Genomic DNA, 25,651 nt, shown 5'->3' with positions numbered 1-25,651 from the left:
TTCTGAGACAGAGCCTAGGGGGGACCTTATTTTCGGGGGGATGCCTTATATTTCATTCAGAAGGAAACCTGTAAGTAGGTCTTATTTTCGGAGGATGTTTTATTTTTGGGGAAACACAGTATTTCTTTATTTTAATCCTGCAGAATTTGTTGTAATATTCCATTTCATTCTGAATATTAGTAATTTATGTCTTTTTGTTAACAGTGCTAGATAGAGATTTATCTATTTTATTGATTTAAGGGACTAGCTTTATATTTCATTACTTTTTTTCCATCTCATTTTCCCCCTTTTCAATTCCAATGATTCCTGCTTTTATCATTTTCTTCCTTTTGGTTGCTTTGGGTTTGTTTTGCTATTCTTTTTCCAGTTTCTTTCTTTTTTTTTAAAAAAAATATATATTTTATTGATTTTGTACACAGAAGGGAGAGAGATAGAGAGTGAGAAACATCGATGAGAGAGAGTCATCCATCAGCTGCCTCTTGCACACCCCCTACTGGGGATATGCCCGCAACCAAGGTACATGCCCTTGACTGGAATCGAACCCGGGACCTTTCAGTCCCCAAGCCGACGCTCTATCCACTGAGCCAAACCGGTTTCAGCGTTTTCCAGTTTCTTGAACTATGAATTGATTTGAGCTCTTGTCTTTTATAATGTAAGCAACTTCCCTCCACTCTTGCAGACTGTGAGGCAACTCTTGTGCTGTGATGAGAAAGAAACCTAGAAATGTAGTATCTGTCCCCTTCACTCACCCTCTATTATTGGTGCACTCTAATCTTGGAGGAGTTAAAAAATCAGGTACTGAAATAATTCAGTCAGCAGGCTTATCTTTAAGTATGGCCTATTCTAAAATTTATAGTACTGGGCTGTATCCAGCATTTAACAACCCAGTGTATTACTATTTTTTATACCCTTATAATTCCTTACAAACCTATTCAGTAACAATTCAAGTGTTTAAAAAGTGATAGTAGTGGTGCATAGAAGTAAAGGCTGCTTGTCTTTGTGTATTCAGGCTAATATTAAATTACCTGCAAGGAGCTACCTTAAGTGGCTGTGAAAAAAATAGTAGATACATTTAGAAGCAGAAAAAATATCTTCCCAACACATTAAAAAAAAAAAAAAATCAAGTAGAATTTTACTCAAATCTACCTGGGTTAAACGTGCTGCAAACTAATTTTAGCCAGCAAAATTGGGAGTTTTAAGAAATCTCTGACCTGTACATAGGTAGTTGGAGAAAGGTTTTAACACATGAAGAATCCCCAAACATCCCAAGCCATAATCGTCACAGAGAAAAAGCCTGTCTGCAATCAGATGTAAGCAAGTCTTTAATAAATCAGACACAAACACAGGATGGTATTTTAAATATACAGCAGGAACATTTATTTAACACTTCCAAAAGATATTTCTCCATGCCTGATGATTTGATATAAAAATCAAACACATCATACTTTCCCCATCAGTCTCTCTACATCAAGGGCAATCAGAAATTTGTACAACATGAATTATTTGCTTCTGAAATAAAAATTACAAATTAATGATAACAAAAATACACAAATCAAGTGGACCCTAAACAAATTTCTAACAAATTTTTCTCCAATCACCTAGAGCTTGAGCTTCTTTCTTCAACCTCATTCTGCTCCTTTTCCTTTCTTTCCTTGGCCATGAACTTCTGTTAAAATCAATTTATAACATACAATATTTATTAGATGTTGTTTTGCCGTGCATACAAACAATCTTTACAATTTAAAGAGCCTGATCCTTTAAAATAAAGGTTTGAAACACAATGCCTTACATTAACATTCCTCCCCATTCATCAGTCACCTGATATTAATGATTACCAGGCATTATGCTTTGTGCTTAGGGACTCGGTGGTCAAAAAATAGGTAAGGCCCTTCACCTCACAAAGCTTACATTCTAGTGGAGGAAGAGAAACAATGAAAAATAATTTTGGACGGTGGTAAGCCCTATAAAGGAAAAATTAATAAGGTAATTGTTTAAGGTTGACACTTTTGTGAAGAAGAAAACATTCTACTTTAGCTCGTTCTTTCTTGGGCAAAAGCTTTTCTGGAAGCTGATATTTAAGTTGAAGCCTAAAAGACGAGGAACAACCAGCAATACAAGTGAGACTGGGAGAGAGCAAAGGAACAGCAATGTAAAGGTGCAAAGGCAGCAACAGGTCTTTTGTGTATGAAAAATAAACCAAGAGCTAAAACAAACAAACAAATCCCTCAAACATAGCAATTCAGGGTTTAAGTCTAGTGTTAAACAAAGCTTAGTTCACATCATAGGCCTGCCATTAACTAGCTATATGATCTTGGGGTTACTCGTGTTTAGGTACTCTTTGAGACTGTTTCCGCATCTTTAAAATTGAATAATAGCAGCAACCTCATAAAGTTGATCAGAGGGGATTAAATAAGTTCCCAGCAAGTAAGAACTTAATAAATGTTAGGTGAGTGTCTGTGCCACAAATACAATATGGAAAATGTATAAAAACAAATCTGTTTCAAACAGGAGAAACTAGAGCTACTTGGCTGATGATAATTCTCTATAGCACTCCCTGAAGATGTGTATAACTTGGGAAAAAGGAAGGGGATATGATTAAATCGGGTTAGAAAATGGGCTAATAGTTAAGCAGTGCTTTCTAACTAGACAATTTGGAAACTTTAATATGCTGTGTGTCAATGACTCTGCAAGAGCTCATCAGAATACAACTTCCTACACTTAATGAGTGAAGTGTCACATGGGACTAGTGATCTGCAGAATCCACTGGGGCAAATGCTGCCGGAGGAAAGACAGACTAGAAGTTATTGGCAAGGAACAATGAATGAGAAGAACAGGTTTCTAAACTTGAGAAATCAACTGGCGTACACCTTCAATGTACATTTTGTGTTGGCACTTAGGTAGTTTGACTATAATACCATCACCTGAAAATTTTATGGGGAGTTAGAAATTTACCTCTGTATTTTGCTTATGACGTGCACTCTTACAGTGATTTATCATTGCTCTTTCACCGGAGTAGAAGAGGGAACAAATTGGACAGAAGAATCTAGGCTTCGGTACAAGAAAGTCTAAATCTAAAGGACAGAAAGAGAGTTGGAAAGAGAAAGGATGAAAATTTATGATACATCATAGCTATGTTAATCAATTTATCTAAACACAACAAAAAAACAAGCACAGTATATACTTATATACAAACATAACATACACCTAGGTTTGCTATATATCTAGGGATCAAGAGCAATTAAGCTTTTAAGTTAAAAAATGATATTTTTATTTCTTTAACAAATTCTATAACATTCCATAGCCTCCAGAATGCCAGAGAAATCCTTCAGAACAGTAATTCATGGAAATAAACCTCTTTGGAATCCCCTATTAAAATAAAACATGAATGAGGCAAATGATGGGCAACTGTCTGCTTGAGGCTATTCTGATAAATAAGGAGCCCCTCAGACCATCTTAGCTGGCCATGAACAAAGGTGGTTAGCTAAGCTTTTCAGTATATTCTACTTAAATGAAATTTCTGCCTGGGCAAGTACTAATTCAATTCTTGCCAGAGCAGTATACAAAGTGCCAGAAATAAAAGGAGAAATATCCTAGATTTCAAGAGTGCAATCAATAAAATTACTTCCTAGGTGAAAACAGTTTAATAAACTTTACAGAAATATCAATGTGCAAAACTTGCTAATTTCCACTTTAAAATAATCTATTGAATGAGTTATTGTTATTCATCTAACCAACAAAACCTTCATTATGGCACTGAATTTTATTTCTACTGGGTTAGGAAAAAAGTGTCATTGTTACTTTACCTTCAGAAACATCAGCTGCCACTGGTGTCCCTAAAGAAGAGTCCTCAATCTTCTTGCGTTTTCGTTCTGGTGCTGAATCCTTAAAGTCAGATTCTTCATCAACTAAAGTCATTAAAATTTTAAAAGAAGAAAAAAAGGTTATTTAAAATAAATTTACAGATTTTGTAAAGCTTACATTAGATAATCCCTTCCTTCAAAGATTAATTGATGGCTCACCCTGTTTAATCCTACCTTACCACTCTTCTAAGATTCTTTGATGTAAGGACTAAATAGGTAATCTATTTAATCTTATTAAGTGAATTTAAAGGAAATGAACTAGCCCGGCTAGTGGGGCACATCGGTTGAGTATTGACCCGTGAACCAATAAGTCACCAGAGCATGCCGAGATCATGAGCTTGGTTGAAAACAAGGTTTAAAATTATTAGATTTCAAAATTTATTCTTAAAAATATAAAAGTTTATTAATTAAAAAAAAACACACAAAAAACAAACAAACAAAAAAAAAGGAAATTAAAAGAACTGATGAACAATATTAACTGTTGAATATAATAGAATCAGAGATAAGGGAGGGGAGTGGACTGACAATTCTCGGGGAAAAGGGGAGTGGTGGATACAGGAAGAGACTGAACATAAACTGTGCACCTATGGATGAGGACAATGGAGGGTGGGGAAAGGGCAGAGGTTGGGAGGATGGTGTGGGAACGTGGTGGAGGAGGGAAGAAATGAGGAACCTTTGTAATAATATGAACAATAAAGATTGATTTAAAAAATAAATAAATAAAGGGTAATGGAAGAAGTTCAATAAAGTGTCAAGAGTTACCATGTGTATGCAAAGTGTTGGATTGGGGGAAAGAGTGTGGATTAAGGGGAAAAGGACATGAGCAGAGAATAATTTTGATGCTCTGTACTGAAGCCCTTCCGACCATCAAACAAACAAAGCAAACAAACAACCGAAAAACAAAATTAACCCAAATGAGCCAAAACTGACAGACTAAGACCCTTGTTAGAATCACAAGTGAAAATTCAAATGTTAAAGCCCAGCAGAATAAATAATATGTAAGAAGCACTTCATGTCAGCAGACACTGCGTAATATGACCTTGGGGGAAGACAAAGACAGAACTGGTTCCAAGCAATCTTATTTACTACCCTCAGTAGCTGAAATACTTTACACTGTTGCATAGCACTTGACAAATCTCTTTCATATACACATCATTTAGCATTTATCTCATGTGAAGAGAGGCCAGTCAAATCATTATTAGTATCCCTATTTCTTTATAGATGGAGAAAGCAAAACCAAGAGAAGAAACTGACATGCCCAAGGTTAAGTGACAGAGGCTAGAGCCAAGACTTGTGAATTCAAGTTCAGTGCTCTCTCCAGGAAACTGGACTACTTTTACTAAATCTGAGGAGACCGCTAGGAATTATGATAGCATTTTTAATTTTTCTCTTATTCCTTGCAGTTTACTGGTTATCAAATCCTAAAGAATCAATAAAAGACTGTATTTCATTTCTTGACTTGATAGTTAAAATAGCCTCCAGTATCTTCCTACAAAAGTTTATTCCCTTATCAAAGGAAAAAACTTTTTCAAACACATTTTGCTCCTGAAGCTCTATAGACATTTATCTCATAATAATAATTATATAATAACTTAAATAAATTAAAAGAAATATTTAAGTTTTAAAAATAAAGTCTTAAGCTAGAAAACATATTACCAAATTATCTCTGCATTAATGAAAATATGTTGTTACAGAAGCAGTAAATCAATCATCCTTTCTCTATTCTTCATTCTTCAACTGAGCCACTAACCACGGCTTGGTATCAAGGAGAGGTTATACAGAAGAGACAGACAGAGGAGTAACAGTTGGGAGAGAGCTTCAAGAAAGAGGGCATGATCAGTAGTAACAAATGATGCAGAGAAGTAAAATAAAACTAAATTGAGAAGGAATAAAACAACCAACTTTCACAACAACCCAATGGAGGTTATCAATACCAATTCAGGAAGGTGGTTACAAAAGAAGCCAAAATATATCCAGTTTGAGAGAAAATGAAGAATAGTGGATGTTCTTTCTAAATGCTTTGCTCCAAAAGAAAGGAGATAAGATGGCAGCTAGGATTCCAAAGTTAAGGGCATGGTTTTTTACAGGGGAAAGTCTTAGGTGTATTTTAAGTGTGAGGAGCCAATATAGGTAAAATACAAGCTGGCAGAAAGGGGAGATCGTATATTTGCTCTGGAAAATAGAAATGAAAGCAAGACTATACAGTGAGAAATGGACTAGGCGATGCAGAGGGGAGAAAAAGGTTTACACGACAACTGGTTAGGAAAAATGGGAAAGGAAGGAGGCCTATAGATTATGGAGCAGCACTGAAGGGCCAACTAAGATCAGATTCAATGAACTTGGACTGATCACAGTCTTTCCTTAGAGAATATAGGAAAGCAAGATGGCAAGAAGGGTGCTATAAAGAGGATGGTGCAAGGGCTGTTTAAGTCACTGGGTAGTTGATATTTTGCCTTATCTCTCTGTATAAATAAACTTGAGATCTGGAATGGTATGCTTTTTTTTTTCCCCTACCCTTTTTAGCATTTTGCTACGAACGTAAGAGACACAATGACAAATACTTGTTTCATGTCTAGAGAACTCTGTTACACTTAGACAATGTTCCCTATTTGTTCAACACAGTTTTATTAATGTTATTAAGACATCTGAATTCACTGGCTGGTTGCTTGACAGCATCCACAAAGCAACAAGTCTGATCTACAAGAGCAAGTTAATAAATGATTTCCTCTTGATACTGCAACATGATCAGAATAACCCCTTTCAGGGATCACTTTTATAAATTTGTCACATTCTACTATAATGGGATTGCCTACTATTCTATTATCCCATTTCATTATATTCCACTACCTCTCTAAATTACAAAAGTAAAACAATCTTTATTCAGATCTAATAATTATAAGGCTATGCCTCCTGCCCCACAACAAGCTATTTCACTGTTTTTCTACTTTTCTTCTGCAGTGGTAGATCTAAGACCCCATGCTGTGTTACTCTCTTGTCCCCCTTCCATCAATCCTGCTTTACCTTCACTAATTTGGTAGGCCTCTTCTTCCTCTTGCTCTGGTTCTGTCTCAACTGTGTTTTCCAATGGTGGTGGTGTCCCAACTCTAACTCTTTTGGTTGGCATTTTAGCTTAAAAAAAAGAAAGAAAAAAGAAAAAAAGAAGTCTATTATTTACAATAACAATATTTAAATTGCTTTTAATTCTAAGTAACAATTTTAACACCTTTTTTGCAAACAAGATAATACTCAAATTTGGGAAGGAAGCTCATTTCGAATATAAAATAACATTTTATTTAAAAACACTCAGCATTAGTCTAAACAGTCTTCTTTTATTTTCTGATTTATCTTGTTCCAAACTATACCTTCCTACCTCTGTTCCCTAAGAAGCCTATACATACAGTTCTATTTTGTTCCACAAACCTGTAGGACCTTCCTAGTATTTTTTTCTTCTTTTAGGATTTCCTCATTTGATATTATTTTGATCTCCCTCAAGTCCTGAAGGTGAGTTGACCTATTATCATATACCCTCAAAATATTACTTCAGTGAAATGGTACCTTCTTGGATTCTTCTAAATCCAAAAGTACAAGGGTCTAGTATAAACAACCTTCTACTTACCAAAGCTGGTTTTCCCCAGAATGCAAATATACCATTTCATTCCAATTTTAATATTGGTACTCTAGTTTGCTTTTTGGTTTTGGTATCTTTTCTTGAGGTATAATAACTTGGGGCGAGGGCTACTCTGTAAGAGAAATCTGTGAAAGCTGTATACATTTCCTTGGCTATAACTATTTGTTGGCTTCTCTTTTCAAAACAGAGTAAAAGTATTAGAAATACTGCAACATATTAAAAATTTTTTTTAATGTAATACCCTCATAAAACAGAAAAACAACCGCGTCTAAGTATCTACCTTCTAAGTGCCTCTCAATCATGGTGTTCAGATCTTCTTCCGTAACATTCACATTTATTGGACCCACTTGGGACAAGGCTTCAAATTTTGTCTTCCTTGTGTCCACAGCTCTCTTTCTCTTATCCCCCCTTTTATCTGTGGGATGGTCATTTTTGCTTTGTGCTAATACATCTTTTAAATCATCTCCATCTTCCTCTTCTCCAACTTCATCAACAGTAACAAAATTAAGCTCTTCTTTAAGGTTATTAAAATCTGCCACAAAGTCTTCATCCTCTTCATTTACTTCATCCAAAGTCACTAAGTGCAGATCACTACTGTCATCCTGAATTTCATCTACAGTAACCAAAGTAGCAGGGTCTTCAGGCATCTGGGAAGAAATGAAGCCAATGGGATCACTTCCAGTATTTCCCTCATTTCCTTTAGTATTTAAAGCGGTAAAATTTAAGTCTGCTGATTCATTTAAAGGTAGCTCCTCTACTTCTCCAATTTCATCCACAGTTACCAAGCATTCCTGTTTGAGAAGATCTTGTTCTTCAGCCACCGACAGTATTGTAACATCTTTAGGTTCACTGTGGGATATGCACTCATCTTGATCAATTAACTCATCTAATGTAAGGAGTGAATTTGAATTTTTTACCATTTCTTCCATATTTGCTTCTTCTTCATCAATAACTTCATCTACAGTGACTAGAGCTTGTGCTAGGTGTGCAGATGCATCTCCCTCTTCCCCAATCTCATCCAATGTTACAAAAGATAATTCTCCCTCGACAACATGAGGGGCAGAAGTTTTCCCTTTCTTCTTCTTTACATTAAGTTCAGAGGAAGGAATATTTTTGAGGGCTTCTTTCCTTCTTCCCTTTAGTGGATTCTGTTTGGCTTGCGAAGGATTCACTTCTTCTATAACCTCATCCACAGTAACAAATTCATCCAAATTAAATGGAAATAATGGTTCCTGTTTGAAAGGTTAAGAAAAAAAAAATCAAAGAATTGTGAATAATTACTAATAAACTGACTACATTTCAAATAGTCCCAGTAAATGTGCATGAAGTATCATTTGTGAGAATTTCAGTGCAGAAAAGTTCCCTAAAGGTTGAAATTTGTTATTTTTAAGTCTGCCAAATGAGTTAGCTGTGATTCACAAATTAAACAATGCCAAGGGTAAAACCCCAGTAATAATCTAATCCCACCGTCACTTAATTTCAATAACACTATAATTAATTCCTAAATAATGTACAAGTTTTAAAATGATGCAAAAAAATACTACAAAAGCATTTATCAAACAATCTAATATAAAGAATTGACTGTTTCATATGTTAAATATCACAATGAAGCTAGAAAGTAAATAGCTGCCAAGATGGTTCCATTGACCAGTTTATATGTAATATATATTGTAAGATATGCAACACTTAAATATAAAGTTAACATATTGATAAAGTTATATGGAAAATTACTAAGACCTACTGGCAAGTATTACTGGACTTAAATAATGCCAATAGTAAAGAAAATAAATTCCCAGCAGGCTTTTCCTACAACAGTGGTCTGCAAACCACGGCTTGTGAGCCACATGCGGCTCTTAGGCCCCTTGAGTGTTCTAACGCCACTTCTTCAAAACAGACTAGCCCAGGCCGAAAACCGACTTCTGTGAGTGAGCCACGAAGTTTCAATCGCACCGTACGTGCGAGTCAGCACGTGGTATTTTGTGGAAGAGCCACACTGCAGAGGCCAGAGTCACATGTGGCTTGCAGGCAGCGGTTTGCCGACCACTGTCCTATAACATTTAGTTTGTTATCAATGATCAATTATTAGTACATATAATAATGACGTTTGAATATACACCCAGTAATTTGGTGAGGAAGGAATCTGTAAGAAGTTGTATTATCATCTTATTAAGTCAATGGAATAACCATATCCTTACTTCTGTTTCTTAAACTAACATATTCCCTTTCCCCAATAAAACAGACTCAAATTCTTCCCCTACCAGAGGAAGTAAATAAAATGATTATGAAAAAAAAATTATGAATGGTAGAATCCTAAAATAGCAAACAAACATAAAATGTATCTGTATGTTTCGCAGTGCAACCAAGTATCAGAAAAATAAATCATAGAGCCCATCCATTTATCAAAATGACCACCTTTTTGGAAGTGTCGCAAAATAAGGGGAAGACTCCAGTCAGGTGCCAGTCTCCTTTTCACATGTCATTTTATTCTGTGTTTATAACCTATTCTTATCAATATGAGATTAAAGGCTTTTTCCTACTCTAATTCTCTTTCTGTCCCTGGGTTAACTTTTGCCCTGCATCAAGAACACAAACTAAGGACTTGTATGCATGCATATAAATAAGGATAACCAATGGACACAGACACTACTGGAGTGGGGTAAGCGTGGGAGCGGGGAGGGCATGTGCCAGGAAATAGGAGAGGTGGGGGGGAGGTCAATGGGGAAAAAAGGATACATGTGTACTACTACTTGTAATACTGTAAACAAAAAAATCAAAAAAACAACCATAAACTAGCCTAGTTCAAGGTAAAAAACAAATTGGTAATAGGGTCCAAAGAAAAGAAAACCTTTCATTCCTATCCTTTGGATGGAGAGAACAGAAGCGTTTGTTTTAATAATCTATTTCTCACCTCTTCAGATTTGGAACTTCTACCAGTGGTGCTTTTAGGGTTCTTAGTGTTTTGCCCAAGCAAAGTCTGAAATATTAAGTAAAAAATATAGAAGAAGAAAAAAAAAAGAATTTACAACTAGGTTATTAGTGTTCTTTAGAAAGAGAAAGAGAATTCAAACAACAAACATTATCCAAACACATTCATTTATGCCAATATTTACCAGGTATTCCAAACTCAGTCACCGGATAATAACAGTAAAGACATAATCTAGAAGTTGTAGTTAAATTCAGTTTTACTGACCTTTTCCAACAATGTCTAAGTTGGGCAACCAGTAAGCTGATAAAGCTTCAATTTAAAAAAGAAAAGTTTCCCATTCAGAAGCAGAGTAGTAAGTCACTTCAGGAGACTCACTGCAGACTTTATTTTTAAACCACAAAGTTAAGTTTCTGACCACATTTTATCCAAATAATGCTTTCCAAACCTATTAATAATTACGAACTTGAGCTTATTATTCTAAGTGTCTATCAGCTTAGACCAATGGAACCAGAAAGGAAATGGAACCTTGGGAGCAAAGTGAGGAGATGAGAGTATAAAACAAGATTACATCTCCTACTCCAAAGCTACAATAGGACAGCTAATCACTTCAAACACATTCTTCCTACCCTCCTCACCTTATTGTTGCTGTCATCCCGTTTCATGATGGAAGGTCTAGCCTCTGTTTCCTGAGATTGTTTTGTAATATCCCTGTAATCCAGTTTAGAGTCATTGTCTTGCAGGGCCGAGATCCTTCCACTGCCTCCTCTGGTAATACCGCTCTGAGTGAATTTGATTTTACTGCTGCTTTCAGCCAACCTGGCACTTGCAGGTTTAAGACCCAATTCCTTGGCAGAAAGTTTCTTTTCAGCATTTATTTGATCTCTGAGTACAGATTTTAGTAAACTTTTCTGGTTTTCAGATTTTGAAACTGTAGGTTTTGCCTTTGGAGAAGAGACCATACCAGCCTTGATGCTTGATTTACTGCTAGGTGCATTTGATGTAGCCAGCATACTAGTTTTACTAGTTTCATCAGGCTTACTGGCCTGGCACACTCCTCTATTTGGGTATGCCTTGATCCCAGTGTTTTCTGCAGGCTTTTCTTTCATTGGTACCACAATCTTTGCCACCTTCTCTGCATCCATCCTAGCATCATTCTTTTCAGCTTTCTCTGTTCCTATTTGCAGATCCACTTTGGATTCCTTAGTATTCAATTCATTCTCCTCCTGTTCATCCATGCTACTTTTTTCAGAAATTCCCTTTTTGCTCATTGTCTTCTCATTCCCAGTGGAAATTCCTGGTACCAGGGTCACAGCAGAAGTAGATGGTACTATTTCTGAAACAGTTTCATGTTTGTCCACTTCAGCTATAGCTTCTATCATAGCCTGTGTAATCCCAGGAAAGTAGTCTTCTGCTTCAGATGGAGATTCTTCTAGAATTCCTCGGATGTTCCTTTCTTCTATAAATGCACTGTCGGATGTTGCTAATTCTGTTTCAGAATTAATTTCTGCCTCTTCCTTCCCAAGGTCACTGGTATACACCTGCTGATTTAAAATGGACTCCTCCACATTTTCGGTGGATAATTCAATACTGGTTGGAATGGATTCTTCAAGAGGAATTTCCACTTTGTCCTCCTCTCCTTGAGTTTCAATTTCCAAGGTTTCAACAGCAAAGTCAGAGTCACATAGTATTTTGTCAGGTTCTTCCTCACAAAACTCTTCCTGCTGTACAGAAGTTTTGTTCTGAATGCTGGGAATAGCTTCTTCTTCAACCTCACTAGGTTCAACAGAGGCACTATCAGCTGCTGTTTGCACCTCACTTTCACCAACTGGATTGTTTTTCAAGTCAGGGCTAAAAGTATTTAAAAACAAACAAAAAAGAACACAAACAAAAACACAAACAAAAATCAAACTATGATGAGAATTCAACCATCATAAATAATCCTGTTGATGCCAATTGTTAAGATTTCCTAATGCATTAATAATTAGCATAGGGAAATCCAGCCAATCGGCATTAAAAATGGTTAAGATGTATTGATGTAAATATGTAAACAATATAAAAATTTTAAAGAGATCCTTCAGTGCATTGAAGATTTCTTTTTAGTTCAAAGGAAATGGCAAAATTATTACCATTGATCGGATCCTTGTACTCATTTAAATTAAAATAAATTTTTTCCTACTGTGTTAAATTTGCATCTGATTATTAGGTCCCATCTTTCTAACAGTGGTAACTGAAATAATACATGTATAGCTCTACAATAAAACTAATAATCTATACATTGAAATCTGAAATCTCACCTAAAAGGAACAGAAACAAAAACTGATAGTAAGTCACCTCTTTCTTTTTGGGGGGAATGAGACAGATTTGCTTTTAATTTCCCAAGAAGTGTATTTATTACTAATACTTAAAACATTCCTTGGAAATTTTAATCCTCTGTTGGATATTTAAAGTTAAAGATGAAACTTATAGTAGTATCACCCTAACATAAATATGAAGTCTTATAAAATATGTACCTTTGGCTATATTATGAGAAGAAATATGTTAAGAGAAATATTTCCAGTTATAGAGAATAATATACAATTCCAATACATAACTTAAAAAATGTAAGTAAAATTATTCAGAATGGAGGAAATATATGTAGTTGATGTTATTTAATCGTGGTCTTTCCAAATGAAAAGTAAGCAAAAGTGTAATTCTGTAATTAAACTACTTTCATCGAGACAGAGACAGAATAAACTATATCAATGCTCCAAAGATCAGATGAATCTTGAAGGGTAACAAGGAAAATCCAAGCTTCTGAAGATAGTGTCCAGCATGTTATCAACACAAATTGAAGTGCAACAAATACATTCACTTAATTACATCAGAAGCAGCAGGTTGGAGGAAGACAGCAGACAGAAAGTGATCGTGCCCATCAATACCTCATAGTAAAGAGTATTTATATTTCCCCCTACTTTAAGAAACAGGAGGTGATGAGACACCCCTTATGATGTGCTTCGTAAGAGGTGGCCATATATCTTTATTGAGCACAAAATAATACGTATCTGTCCTGGCATGTTAATAATTTTTTAGAAGTTTGGAAAAAAGTGCTATCACATAAGGTTCTAATAATTGGGAGCCAATAAACTAGTCCTCTCCCTAAAGTTGGTAAGTTTAAACTTCCAAAGGAGAAAACTTTTTTTTTAAGAGTTCAGAAAAATAACTCTTGATAAAAAGAGTAAAGGCAAAAAGGCTGAGGAATTTAAGTTAAAGAGCCAGTAACCACAGACCGTAATCAATACATCTTATTCATTTATATAAGCTATAAACTACCCTTTGCACGCTAAAAAAATTTAAATGTTATTTTAAATAATTCGCATCCCTTATATTAAAAAACGCTAATGGGTGATTTTAAGTGTTCCAAATTCTGAGGACTAGTCAAATAAAACTTGTGGTCAAGCACAAATATGACAAAAACAAGAAAAAGTTGTGTCATTCAGTTGGAGCAGTTACATAAATGACTTCTCAAATATATAAACTTTTTGTTTTTTAATCACAAGACTCATTTTCAATGATAAGGACTAAATTCAAGTTCCTGCCTCATTACAGAACAGTGATTTAACTCTAAAGCCTTTACAAATTAAGGCTATTACAAAAACACCAATCTTCTGGTCTAGAAGACTAGTAATGGAGATTTTGATTCCTGGCTCTAGAATACAGTAAGTCCTTCCCCTTTGCCATATTTACAGTTTGTCAATTTTTTTAAAAAGCTATTATCTTTTCTGTAAAATGAATCACTATGTAGCAGTTCCATATTTCAAACAAAGAGCACAGACCTACTTGGAAAATGGCTCAATTCTATTATTTGTTCTTGTGCCACGTGTGGGTTTTTTTTGTTTTGTTTTGTTTTAAATTACGGTGCTTTCTTCAAAGAATTCATTTACCAATATCTAGTTTTTTGGCTAATATGGGTAAAGACCTCAATATTCATCCAGTTAGCTTAGAAAGTCATTTTGAAATGTCAAATGCATGTAATTATTAACATCAGAAGTCAAACAGTCTTTCAGAAGAACAAAGGAAAACAATCATATTCTGGAAAATGGCACAAAAAATTGATCCCAGGAAGGCATTTAGGATACATTAATTTCCCACCCTTTGTCCTACCTCCCCACTCCCTATAAATCTTCAGAAAAGGCATACAATAAAAGTTGGGCATGAGAACAAATGGTAACAGGATACCATACAATTTACAAGAAACTTTAGACTGAGACTTAACAATACTGAAGATTAGCATTTATTTCAGAAGGCCACTGGCTACTTCCCAACATTATGAATGAACTGGTGAAAATCTTATCTTGTATATTTATTTTGAGCCTTATTCACATGATAAATGATGTTATGTGAGGCAAAATGTAGAGTTATTATTAAATTATTAATATATCCACGTGAGATTTCCATTCAGTAGAAAATACATTTAAATACTTCAACTATAAAAAACAGGCAAAAAAGCACCCATATTTTCTCATAATCAGTTTACTCCAATAAACAAATGTGACGTATTTGGGCTTAAATTCACACCTTTTCCTCTAATGTCACATAAGTCAGAGAGAGAAAAACCTGATTGCAAAATGGGAATTAAAAAGTTATTAGTGCTAGAATTTTTAATTGACTTTTAAGATTAGATAATAATCTCTAAATTCATTAATATATTTGATTTTTAAAGTCAAAACAAGAGAGGATAAAAATGACCAAAACACAGATGAAACCTATTCCTGAAGACCTGAAATTTTGTCAGATGAAATATATAAAACAGGATTTTCAAAGAACATACTTTACTTACCAGACAGAGTTACTGTGGCCAAACTGTAGGTCTATCTTTATTACTACATGTGGCATTCTTACTTTATTAAGCCATTCATGGGTTTTTATATCAAACATTGTTTTTGGTATTACTTCTTAGTCATATGAATATAATTGGTATGATGTACAACTGAAAGTCTGTGCTGACACATACATCAAATTTATTGCTTCAAGTCACCAACATATTTTAATGTACTCATAATCATCTTTATCATTTAAAAGACTCACTTTATAAATATTAATTACTGAGAAGAAAAATCAGTAAAACTTCCTTTTTTCTGTTCTTCGGGCATCTTAAAATTAGTTCATCAAATAAAATAAACTCTCCACATTTTAAACACTTTCAAAATGCTCTTTAATACTTAAAAGCTCTAACTACATTAATTCCAACAAATAAGGGTAAATTACTTTTACTGTATAAAGAAAGAAAAAGAGTTTAAATCAGTAAATCCCAATGAAAAGTATTAATAGGGAGGTTATTTATTGGTGGGGCAAAGGTGGTGATATGAGTGGATTCATCAGGATGAGAAAATGACTAAAAAGACAATGTGGTCAAAACAAAGTCACTACTTAGTGTAGATTCTGAGGAACAAACTTTCATCCTCTGAAAATATAAAGCAGCATACACATTACTGTTTTACAAATATCCTTTTCCATACCCCAGTTGTTTTTAAAAAGTATCAAAATACACACTAAACATTACTGTTTTGGTTTTAAATCTAAATTTTTTTTTAAATTATGCAAAAAGATTAAAGTTTTACCATTGTAACTATTTTGGAAAAGAAAATCTAACATGAAGAATATAAAACTAATCACAGAGTTGAGTTGTTTAAGAGTCTTAGCAAAACATTTAATAAAGAAGTCATATTTATATATTTAACTCAAACCGTGTTTATAAGTTTTTCTAAACAGAAATCTATAAACACTGAGACAAAAAAACAAAAATAAAAATCGCCCCACTGGTCAACAAAGCCAAAAGAGAAAATCACAACTTATATATATATATATATACAAAATGAACATGTAAAATAAGAATATTTTTGTACAGGTGAACAATTACTACAAAATATAGAAATGAAATGCAGTAATTAACTAAATACTAGATGAAAATGTTAGTAAACTTAAAGCACATACCTCTCCTTTCTTAGTTCTTGGTCTTTCTCAGCTTGAGCCTGTAACATAATTCCACATTTTAGTAGAGCCTATTCTACTGAACTTTAAATATTTAACCCATCAATGCAATGATTTCAATTCTTAAAATCTAAGCAAAAAAACAAAACAAAAACAAACCACTTAAAATATATTCAAGTAAATGTTAAATTTCAGTGACCACTTAACTATCAGGTTCTAGAACTTACTTTTATAAAGGTTAGGTTATAGAGGAAAACTAACACATAGCAACTAATGAGAAAAGTAAGTTTCTTTAGTGTTGACATAAATAGGAAATAAATTTTTAACTTTAAAAGCCTGAAAATACCACCTTTAGCTAAGAATAAAAACAATCAATCTTAAATATCAACATCTTCAATGTGCGAATGTTACTGAAAAAAACTTCTATTCATAAGGGAAATTAGTTGACTTGAAAAAGTCTGCTACTCGAAACACCTAGAAAAGTTGGACAAAATTTAACAATACTAATAATATTTAAATGTGTCCGAACCACCAAGAAAGCAATGTTTGGGGCCCAAAATGGAAGCAGGAATTAAAATTCAGTGTCTACCTACCAATCACTGGGCTAGGCACTTAGGACATACTACACTGAGTAAACAAAACAAGCAAAAATATATGCCCTTTATTTTATTTACTTTTAGTTAATTGAGCTAATTGGCATGACACTTGTCAACAATAACATACAGGTTTCCAGTGCACAATTCTACAACATAAATTAAAAACTATTATTTAAAAACTCTGGGTGCAGGAATCATTTTAATTTCATAGTCTAATCCCTAGCTTAGGGCTTTCCTTCTTATACTAGAGGCCCAATGCATGATATTCCTGCAAGGAGCTTGATCCCCCACCACCACAGCCCCTGATACCACGGCTTTGTCCAAGAAGGACGTTTGGTCTAATTAGCGTATTATGCTTTTATTATTATAGAGAATTACAATATCTTGAAGTCTACCTGCCTCTACCATCCAATATGGCCAAGGCTAACTTATTAGTGATGTAGCTAAGATTTTTTACAAAAGCCAATTGGAATCTCCAATCTATTAAAATGTAAGAATAAGGTTATGAGTAAGGGTTCAGAAAGTAAAATAGCAATGTAGAAGAGGTTTTATGTAATTACTGAACTTAGTTGAACAAAGCAATAACTTTAAAATGCGTAAAAATAAATTTAAAAACACAATGTTCTGTTGAGAAACAAGGACTAAAATTTCCAAATTTTTACCTGAAATAATCAGGTTAAACAACTCCTCCAATTTGTGCTTGGTCAGTACCTATCATGATGCAATTACTTATAGGTGCTCTATTTAATTTGGTTTCAATATGAATTTTCATTTTCTTGAGCTACACAAGATTTTTGGCATATTTAACAAACAAAAAACATTCAGTCACCAAATATAAGCCCTATTGTTTACCCACTGCTACTGATACACACACAATGAAACTGTTAGAAAACATGAATTTGAATTTCAAAGGTGGACTATTTGTAATGTTTATACATGTATTATTAGTGCATAAGCCAAGAACCAGTAAAATCTTATTTCTTATACAAGAAGAAAGTTTATAATAAATACAATTTAAATAAATAAAATAGAAAAACTTCTTTATACCAGGGCAAAGCCAAAATAAGTTTTATGCAAACTTTCCAAAATTACCTCAATTTATTCTCAAATTTATACTGCTCCATAATATAAAAATTGTCAGTGATTGCAAAACCAATTTTTAAATGAAAGAATCTAAAATGCAAAACCAGTTTGATTACTGGCCAAGAACATCATCCTTGAAATTACCTTCAGTGTATATCACCTAGCTTTGGGGGAATGATCTTTATGCTTTTGTTATATTCTAAAAGCACAAAAGTTGATTTAAAAAAAAAAACCTTACCTCTAATGAGTCCACTTTTGGAGATAATGTACAGGTCAATATACAGTCGCCTATGTTCTGTGGATTTTGTTTCAGAAAGTCGTACATTGACTGAGCGGATTCAGGGCTATCTAACTGAAGAATTGCCTTTGGAGAAGATAAAGAAAGGGAAGAATAGTTCCTAAAAACATTTAAAAAACAATTACCGTATCATCTAGCAGTTCCACTATTTGGTATATACCCAAAAGGATTGAAAGCAAGGACTTGAACAAATATTTGGACATTGATGTTCATTATTCACAACTAGAGGCCCAGTGCACAAAATCCATGCATGGGTAGGGTCCCTGGGCCTGGCAGATGATCAGGGCTTTCCTTCCCTGGCTTCCCCAGCTGCGGCCTTCCTTTGCTCGACCCCGCACCCTGGTGGTCAGCACACATCATAGCGAGCAATCGAATTCTCAGTCTCCCGGTTGAACTTCCAAAGGGACACTTTGCATATTAGCCATATATATATGAGGCCTGGTGCACAAAAGGTGACAGCAATCCAAGTGTTCATCCACAGTGTGGCATATACAAACAATGAAATATTATTCAGCCTTAAAAAGAAAATTCTGATATATGATACAACACATATTGGGAGACATTATGCTAAGTGAAATAAGATAGTTACAAAAGAACAAATAATGTATGATTCCACTTATATGAGGTATCTAGTAAAATTCATAGAGACCAAAAGCAGAATGGTAGAATGGTGGCTGCCAGGGGCTAGGAAGAATGAGAATGTGGAGTTACTCTTTAATGGAAAGATGGATAGTGGTGATGATTGCACAATGTGAATATGCTTAATGCCACTGAACTAACATTTAAATATATAATAGTTAAATAGTAAATTTTATGTTATTTTACAATAAAATATTTTTTAATTTTTCAAAGTATGAATCTTTGTTTTTCCATATTTCAAACATGTAATTTAAAAGGTAAAGTTAATCCTTATTTCAAAGTAAACAAAACAGTCCTTAAGATGTTGAAAAGTCAAGGCAAAATGAAAAGGAGTGTGGCTCAGTTGGTTAGAGCATTGTCCCAACACCTATTAGTTGAATTCTGGGTAAGATCCCTGATCAGGGTGTGTGCAGGAAGCTAATAAGAGAATTCAAATTATAAAACAAAAAGTTAACTAAGCAAAGTAGTGGATGAGGAAGAACCGAGAATTAAAAATGTCAAAAGTAATTATTTAGAATTCCTTATGCCATCTGTCATCTCCCTTCCATCCAATATCACTATTACTAAAGTACCAAACATGTTCTATGTATCAGTTAGAAGCCTGTCACAGAAATTAATAACTAGTTGTTGGTCAATTAGCTACTTTTTAAAGCAAATATTTCCAACTTTCATATGAAACTGTAATTTTCTTGGTAATATAAGGTTAATCAAAATCTACTTTTAATGGATGTATTTGGATTAAACATTAAACAGAGGGCATAGCAAATGTAAAGAAGTTAATGTCTTTTAAGGGAAGAAGCCAAAGCATAGAAGTAAAGAATGATCATTTTATACTTTCCATATAACTAAACAGAGAGACCCAACTCTCTAGGTGTTTTATGGCTGAAAGGGACGTTAGAAAATACCTGGCAACAACCTTTCATTTTACAAATAAAATGTTTAAACCAAGTTAGCCAGGGTATAAAGGTGGTTAAAGCTAGATGAACTCAAGTCTAAAACTTTCCCATAAATTAATGCTCTTTGCACTATTATCTTTCATTTGTTTTATTTCCCCTTAAAACTAGGTTCTAGGAGAAAGATGATCTTCCTTTTTGTCACAGCCCAAAGAAAATACACTCCTCTACCATAATTCTGCTATGAGGCTGAGCAATGCTTATATGTGCTTCAGTTCAGAAGCTGAATTAAAAGTTGCAGACCATAATAATACAGGATTTCGTTTTATATTCTTTAGAGCACATACAAATAAAAATAGAAGGGACTTAGTTACCTTGTTTTTATTACTCAAGAATATATGGTGATCCACTTTTCCAAACTGAAGTCCAACACAAAGTACACACTGAAGTCCATCTTCTGGCAAGTTATTAAGATGTATAAATCGATTGTATATTTTTTCTATGTTGGCCTGTAATATTTTTTTTTTTTTTTAGAGAGAGCATAGGAAAAGAAAATCACAGCTGAAATATCAAATGTATAACATAGATTAAAATCATTTAATTTTAAAATTAGTGCTAAGGTTTCCTTTAATTTCTAGCATGTGAACACAAACAACCAAGGCTTCTATCAATTAAACAAGTCTAGGAAAGCACTTAATGCAAAACTCACCTCTGGATTATTTTCCTTAATCAAGGCTGTAAATATAGCTTCCTAGGAAAGCAAAATGGAACAAGGTTGAAGGTGTACATCATTCCTCATTCATATTTTTAATTAATCAAGATTTATAATAAAATAGCATTTATGAATAATCATTAAGCACTGTTTCATAAAATGAATTCAGCAAAAGTTCTGTTACTTCCACATCTTTCCTTCTTCTTAAACAAGTTATGAAAGTCGCACCCTACCCATAAACCTAACATCCTATTTCCCTAAGTAGTACATTAAAAATGAATAAGGTTGTATCATTTAGGGGAATACATTCAAATTCACAGACAAGGAATAAGATATTTAATTTAATAGATAGTAAGAGATTCAAGTTATAAAACAAAAAGTTAACCAAGCAAAGTAGGGGATGAGGAAGAACAAAGATGTAGGCTAGTGAAAAAACCACACACAGAATACTAAGTGTATAGCAATTTGGTGCTAATTATAAAGAAGCCAAGAGTGGTGTGCGTGAGACAAGAGGGTCAAGATAATTGAAGGCTTACATGTAGAAGAAGGGAATTTTATCTTATGAGACGATGGTTCTTAATACTACTAACATGTATAAAACAATCCCAGTAATGGCACCACATTAAGTGATTCTCTATAGAAGGCTTTTTCAAAATTAGATGCATTTCTACCTTGCTCTAGAGATTCTAACATTTCTTAGCAGTTGGCCCCACAGAAACAACGAAGAGTTTCTAAATCAATTAAATTTGAACAGATTTGAATTTTGTCAGTCTCGGGACTTTGTGGAGAAAGATTTTCAGGGAAACCAAAATGGAGGTAGAGCTAGGTTCAGAATTGTGTTCCATCACCAGCCAGGCATATCCAAGAGGAAAACTAACCGATTAGTGTTTTTCTCTGACATCGATATTTCTCACTCTTCCCCCTCTCTTCCTCTTTGTAGAAGCCATGAAAAACATATTCTTAGGTGAGAATTTAAAAAAAAAAAAAAAAAGGGGGGGGGGGGGGCGGCCCTAGCAGGATTGGCATATTGGATAGAGTATCAGCCTACTGACTGAAAGATCCTGGATTGCAGGCTCGATTCCCAGCCCAGCTTGTGTGCGGGAGGCAACCAGTCAATGTGTCCCTCTCACAATGATGTTTCTCTGTCTCTTCTCCTACCTTCCACTTTATAAAAATCAATGGAAAAATATCCTCCAATGAGGATTAACAACAACAACAAATGAAGGTAAAGGATACAAAGAGCGACTTTACTAGAAGGCTTTAAGAAGTGAAGCAATGTGAAATGGCGAATGGAACAAACAGGAAACAAACTCCAGAAATATTTAGAATTTAAGAGACAAGACTTAGTGACAAATGGTTTATAAGAAATGAGAAAAACTGAAGATAACCTCTGGGTTTGTATGATAGATAATGGCAGAAATGAGGATCCAAACAGTGGTACAGACAATACTCTACAAACAATAGTTCACCTTCCCCCCAATCAAACATACAAGAGGAACAGGATTCGCTCAAAATGGAAGTAGCTCTAAAATAGTGAGATAGCAGGCACTGGAGGGACAGAAAAATCTTTCTCACTGTCTGAGAGAAAATATGAACCAAAGAAGAAAACTAAAAAATATAACAGACTACAATAAATTAAAATGATAGTATTATTTACCTCATCTTTTACACTCATGTTTTCAGGAGCCATACTTATTGAGAGTTGATTTCCATCCACTGATATTGGGAAGCAGGTATAAAATTTTATCATAGAATCTGCAGATTTTCTATTGATTTCTATGATTGCCTTTTAAAACAAATTACAAGAATGGAAAAAAAGTCTTATTTAAGTTACTTCTTCTTGAAAATATTTTAATACTTAAGGAATCAAATAAATTGAAAATCTTAGTAAATATTTTGAAGATAAAAAAATGCATTCCTCAGAAACATGAGGCCAATAAATTCAGTATACTACAACCATAAGCAAGAAATAATGAATAACTGAACTCATAATGCAACACTAAAGAAAAAAACAGATGACATTCTGCTGAAACCGGTTTGGCTCAGTGGTAGAGCGTTGGTCTGCGGACTGAAAGGTCCCAGGTTCAATTTCGGTCAAGGGCATATATCTTGGTTGCGGGCAAGAGGCAGCTGGTTGATGTTTCTCATCGACTTTTCTAGCTCTCTATCCCTCTCTCCTCCTCTTTGTAAAAAATCAATAAAATATATTTTTTTTAAAAAGAAAAAATATATTAAAAATATATATATATTAAAAAATATATTTAAAAAAGAATCAATAAAATATATTAAAATATATATATTTTTAAAAAACTTATTTATCACTTATTTTAAAAATTCCTTACCTTAAAACAACTTAATTATTTTGAGGTACTACTTTTAAAACTTTTCTTCATGAACTTAATGTTTTTCAAAATATGCTTAAAGAGAAGAACAGCTGTTATCAACACTTACCTTTTTATGAGAGGATAAAATCAAAATATCCTTTGTATCACCAAATGGTTTTACTAGGTTGTAAACTTCTTCTACAGAAAATCCTTTATTTGGCAAATTAGAAATAAGTACCACACACATTTCCTCTGTTTCCTTCAAAACAAATTTAAGAACTGACATTAAAAAATTTTTAGCTGCTTTTATATTTACCTAAGCTTACATTGCAGATAATGTTATGTTAGTATTTAAGTTGCATTTAATATTAAACTTGACCAATTCTGAAATTTGGTCTGAACTTCAAATTAAAATCAAATTTCCTATCTCAAAGTACATACAATAATTTCAGCCATACAACCTGTCATCTAATCAACATCTTTAATTCTTATTCTCAAAAATGGTTTAAAAACATGAGTTTGTCTCTGACTACAATTTCTCCCTTTTAGCTACATATCCTTTTATCTTACTGAATAAAATAATCACTTTTAGACAATATGAAAAAGCTTACCTGGTATTTTAGCATCCTTAACCCATAACCCAATCTCCAATACAAAGTAAATACTTTCTGGATTCTCTTCTATCAAATCTACTTTATTTTTCAAGATGACTCCTCAATGCCAATATTTCCTTTAGTAAATGTTGGGGAAATCCCCAAAGATTTACAACAGTGAATTTGCCAACTTTTGACTATTCTTTTGAAAAAATGATGGGAAGTTATAATTTTCATAAACAAGTTGAGAATTATATTAACTAGTACGTCAACTGTGTTCATAAATGGTTTCTTTCAAAGTGCTTTAAATAAATTTAAAATACTCGATTAGTGCTTTAAAATATTCTTCTCAAAACAAAATAGGAAGACATACTACTTCTTACTTGGAAAATGGATCTATCAGTCAAAAGTAAACTTATGCTTAGCACCTGAATGATGGCAAAATTTTAACCAAAATATAAATTAATGAGATTTTAATATATCCATAATACCAGATGTAACTATAGGAAAAAAATTACTGACGACTTTATGCACTTCAAATAAAACTGCAAACCCCACTTGCTCCTCTAAAAACACAATGAACTGTCTAATGAAAGAGTAATATGCAGATTGACCATCACTCCAACACACAAGATAGCTGCCCCCACGTGGTCAAAGATGGCTGCCACAAGATGGCCAGCAGGGGAGGGCAGTTGGGAGGGACCAGGCCTGCAAGGGAGGTAGTTGGGGTGATCAAGCCTGCAAAGAAGGGCAGTTGGGGGTGACCAGGCTGGCAGAGGAGGGAAGTTGGGGGGGACCCAAGCCTACAGGGGAGAGAAGTTGGGGGAGGAGGGCAGACCTGCAGGGAAGGGCAGTTGGGGGTGACCAGGCCTTCAGGGAAGGGCAGTTAGGAGCAAACAGGGTGGCAGGGGAGCAGTTAGGCATCAATCAGGCTGGCAGGCAGAAGCGGTTAGGGGCAATCAGGAAGGCAGGCAGGTGAGCAGTTGGGGAGCCAGCAGTCCTAGATTGTGAGAGGGATGTCCAACTGCATGTTCAAGCCTGATCCTACTGGGATCGGGCCTAAACGGGCAGTCAGAGATCCCTCAAGGGGGTCCCAGATTAGAGAGGGTGCAAGCTGGCCTGAAGGACTTCTCCCCCTCCCCCCACGAATATTGTGCACCAGGCCTCTAGTTCTAAATAAAACATATCACCCTGGCTGGTGTGCTTAGTGGTTACATCATCAGCCTGAGCATTAAAGGGTCTCTGGTTCCATTCCTGGTCAAGGGTAGTAACTGGATTTGCAGGTTCATTCTGGCCCAGTCCACCCAATCAGGGCTCATGTGGGAGGCACCCATTCTCCTGTATAGATGTCTCTCTCTCCCCCATCTCCCATCCCCTTCTGTTCTCTCTAAAAATCAATGGAAAAATATCCTTGGGTGAGAATTAACAAAAAAATAATAAAAATTTGTATATTTATTGATATTCTGTTCCTAAATTTTTAGAACTTAATCTGCAGCTCAAGCTTTTAAACTCAACCAATATTTTAAAAGTTTTATCTTTTTCTTTTTATAAAGTGGGATTCTAAAAAAAATATATTTTATTGTTTTTGTTCAGAGAGGAAGGGAGAGAGATAGAGAGCTAGAAACATCGATGAGAGAGAGTCATCGATCAGCTGCCTCTTGCACACCCCCCACTGGGGATATGCCCGCAACCAAGGTACATGCCCTTGACCGGAATCGAACCCGGGTCCCTTCAGTCCCCAAACCGATGCTCTATCCATTGAGCCAAACCGGTTTCGGCTAAAGTGGGATTTTTTCATCATGTCAAATCATGCACAATTTTTTTCGTTGTTAATCGTCACCCTAGGATATTTTTCTATTGATTTTTAGAGTGGAAGGGAGAGGGAGACACAGAGACAAAGACACACTGATGTGAGAAAGAGACATTGATTGGTTGTCTCCCACACGCACCCAACCAAGGCGGGGATTAAGCCTGCAACCGAGGTATGTGCCCTTGACTGGAATCGAACCCATACCTTTTAGTCCAAGGGCCAGCATTCTATCCACTGAGCCAAACGGGCTGGGGCTCTTGTACATTTTTATGTGGATGTATAGTAAAAGAAAATATACTGTGTCAAAATTTCCTAAACTTTA

The 25,651-nt window shown here is 34.6% G+C and overlaps 1 protein-coding gene across 7 annotated transcripts in view; it reads right to left on the bottom strand.

The window, feature by feature from the left end:
* Nucleotides 1-1,348: 1,348 nt before the first annotated feature.
* The window catches only part of LOC311631258 (zinc finger protein 638-like), a 65,975-nt gene continuing 41,672 nt past the window's right edge, over nucleotides 1,349-25,651 (bottom strand). For 5 of the 7 annotated variants that reach the window (XM_084901175.1, XM_084901178.1, XM_084901181.1 and 2 more), the window contains 13 exons: nucleotides 23,054-23,185; nucleotides 22,260-22,388; nucleotides 20,600-20,641; nucleotides 20,265-20,399; nucleotides 18,299-18,424; nucleotides 16,385-16,422; nucleotides 11,050-12,262; nucleotides 10,397-10,462; nucleotides 7,769-8,720; nucleotides 6,882-6,989; nucleotides 3,804-3,905; nucleotides 2,953-3,071; nucleotides 1,349-1,666 (listed from right to left, as the gene is read on the bottom strand). In XM_084901175.1, coding sequence (XP_084757301.1) covers nucleotides 1,595-1,666; nucleotides 2,953-3,071; nucleotides 3,804-3,905; nucleotides 6,882-6,989; nucleotides 7,769-8,720; nucleotides 10,397-10,462; nucleotides 11,050-12,262; nucleotides 16,385-16,422; nucleotides 18,299-18,424; nucleotides 20,265-20,399; nucleotides 20,600-20,641; nucleotides 22,260-22,388; nucleotides 23,054-23,185 — 3,234 coding nt within the window. In that variant the 3' untranslated portion in view covers nucleotides 1,349-1,594. The remainder of the gene's footprint in view (nucleotides 1,667-2,952; nucleotides 3,072-3,803; nucleotides 3,906-6,881; nucleotides 6,990-7,768; nucleotides 8,721-10,396; nucleotides 10,463-11,049; nucleotides 12,263-16,384; nucleotides 16,423-18,298; nucleotides 18,425-20,264; nucleotides 20,400-20,599; nucleotides 20,642-22,259; nucleotides 22,389-23,053; nucleotides 23,186-25,651) is intronic. The other 2 variants (XM_084901179.1, XM_084901180.1) reach the window with 2 other exon arrangements.

The sequence above is a fragment of the Pipistrellus hanaki genome, assembly GCF_964339955.1.
Source record: "Pipistrellus hanaki genome assembly, chromosome: 12".
NCBI lineage: Eukaryota > Metazoa > Chordata > Mammalia > Chiroptera > Vespertilionidae > Pipistrellus > Pipistrellus hanaki.
The sequence above is the reverse complement of the archived record's forward strand: the minus strand, read 5'-3'. Positions and strand labels throughout refer to the sequence as shown.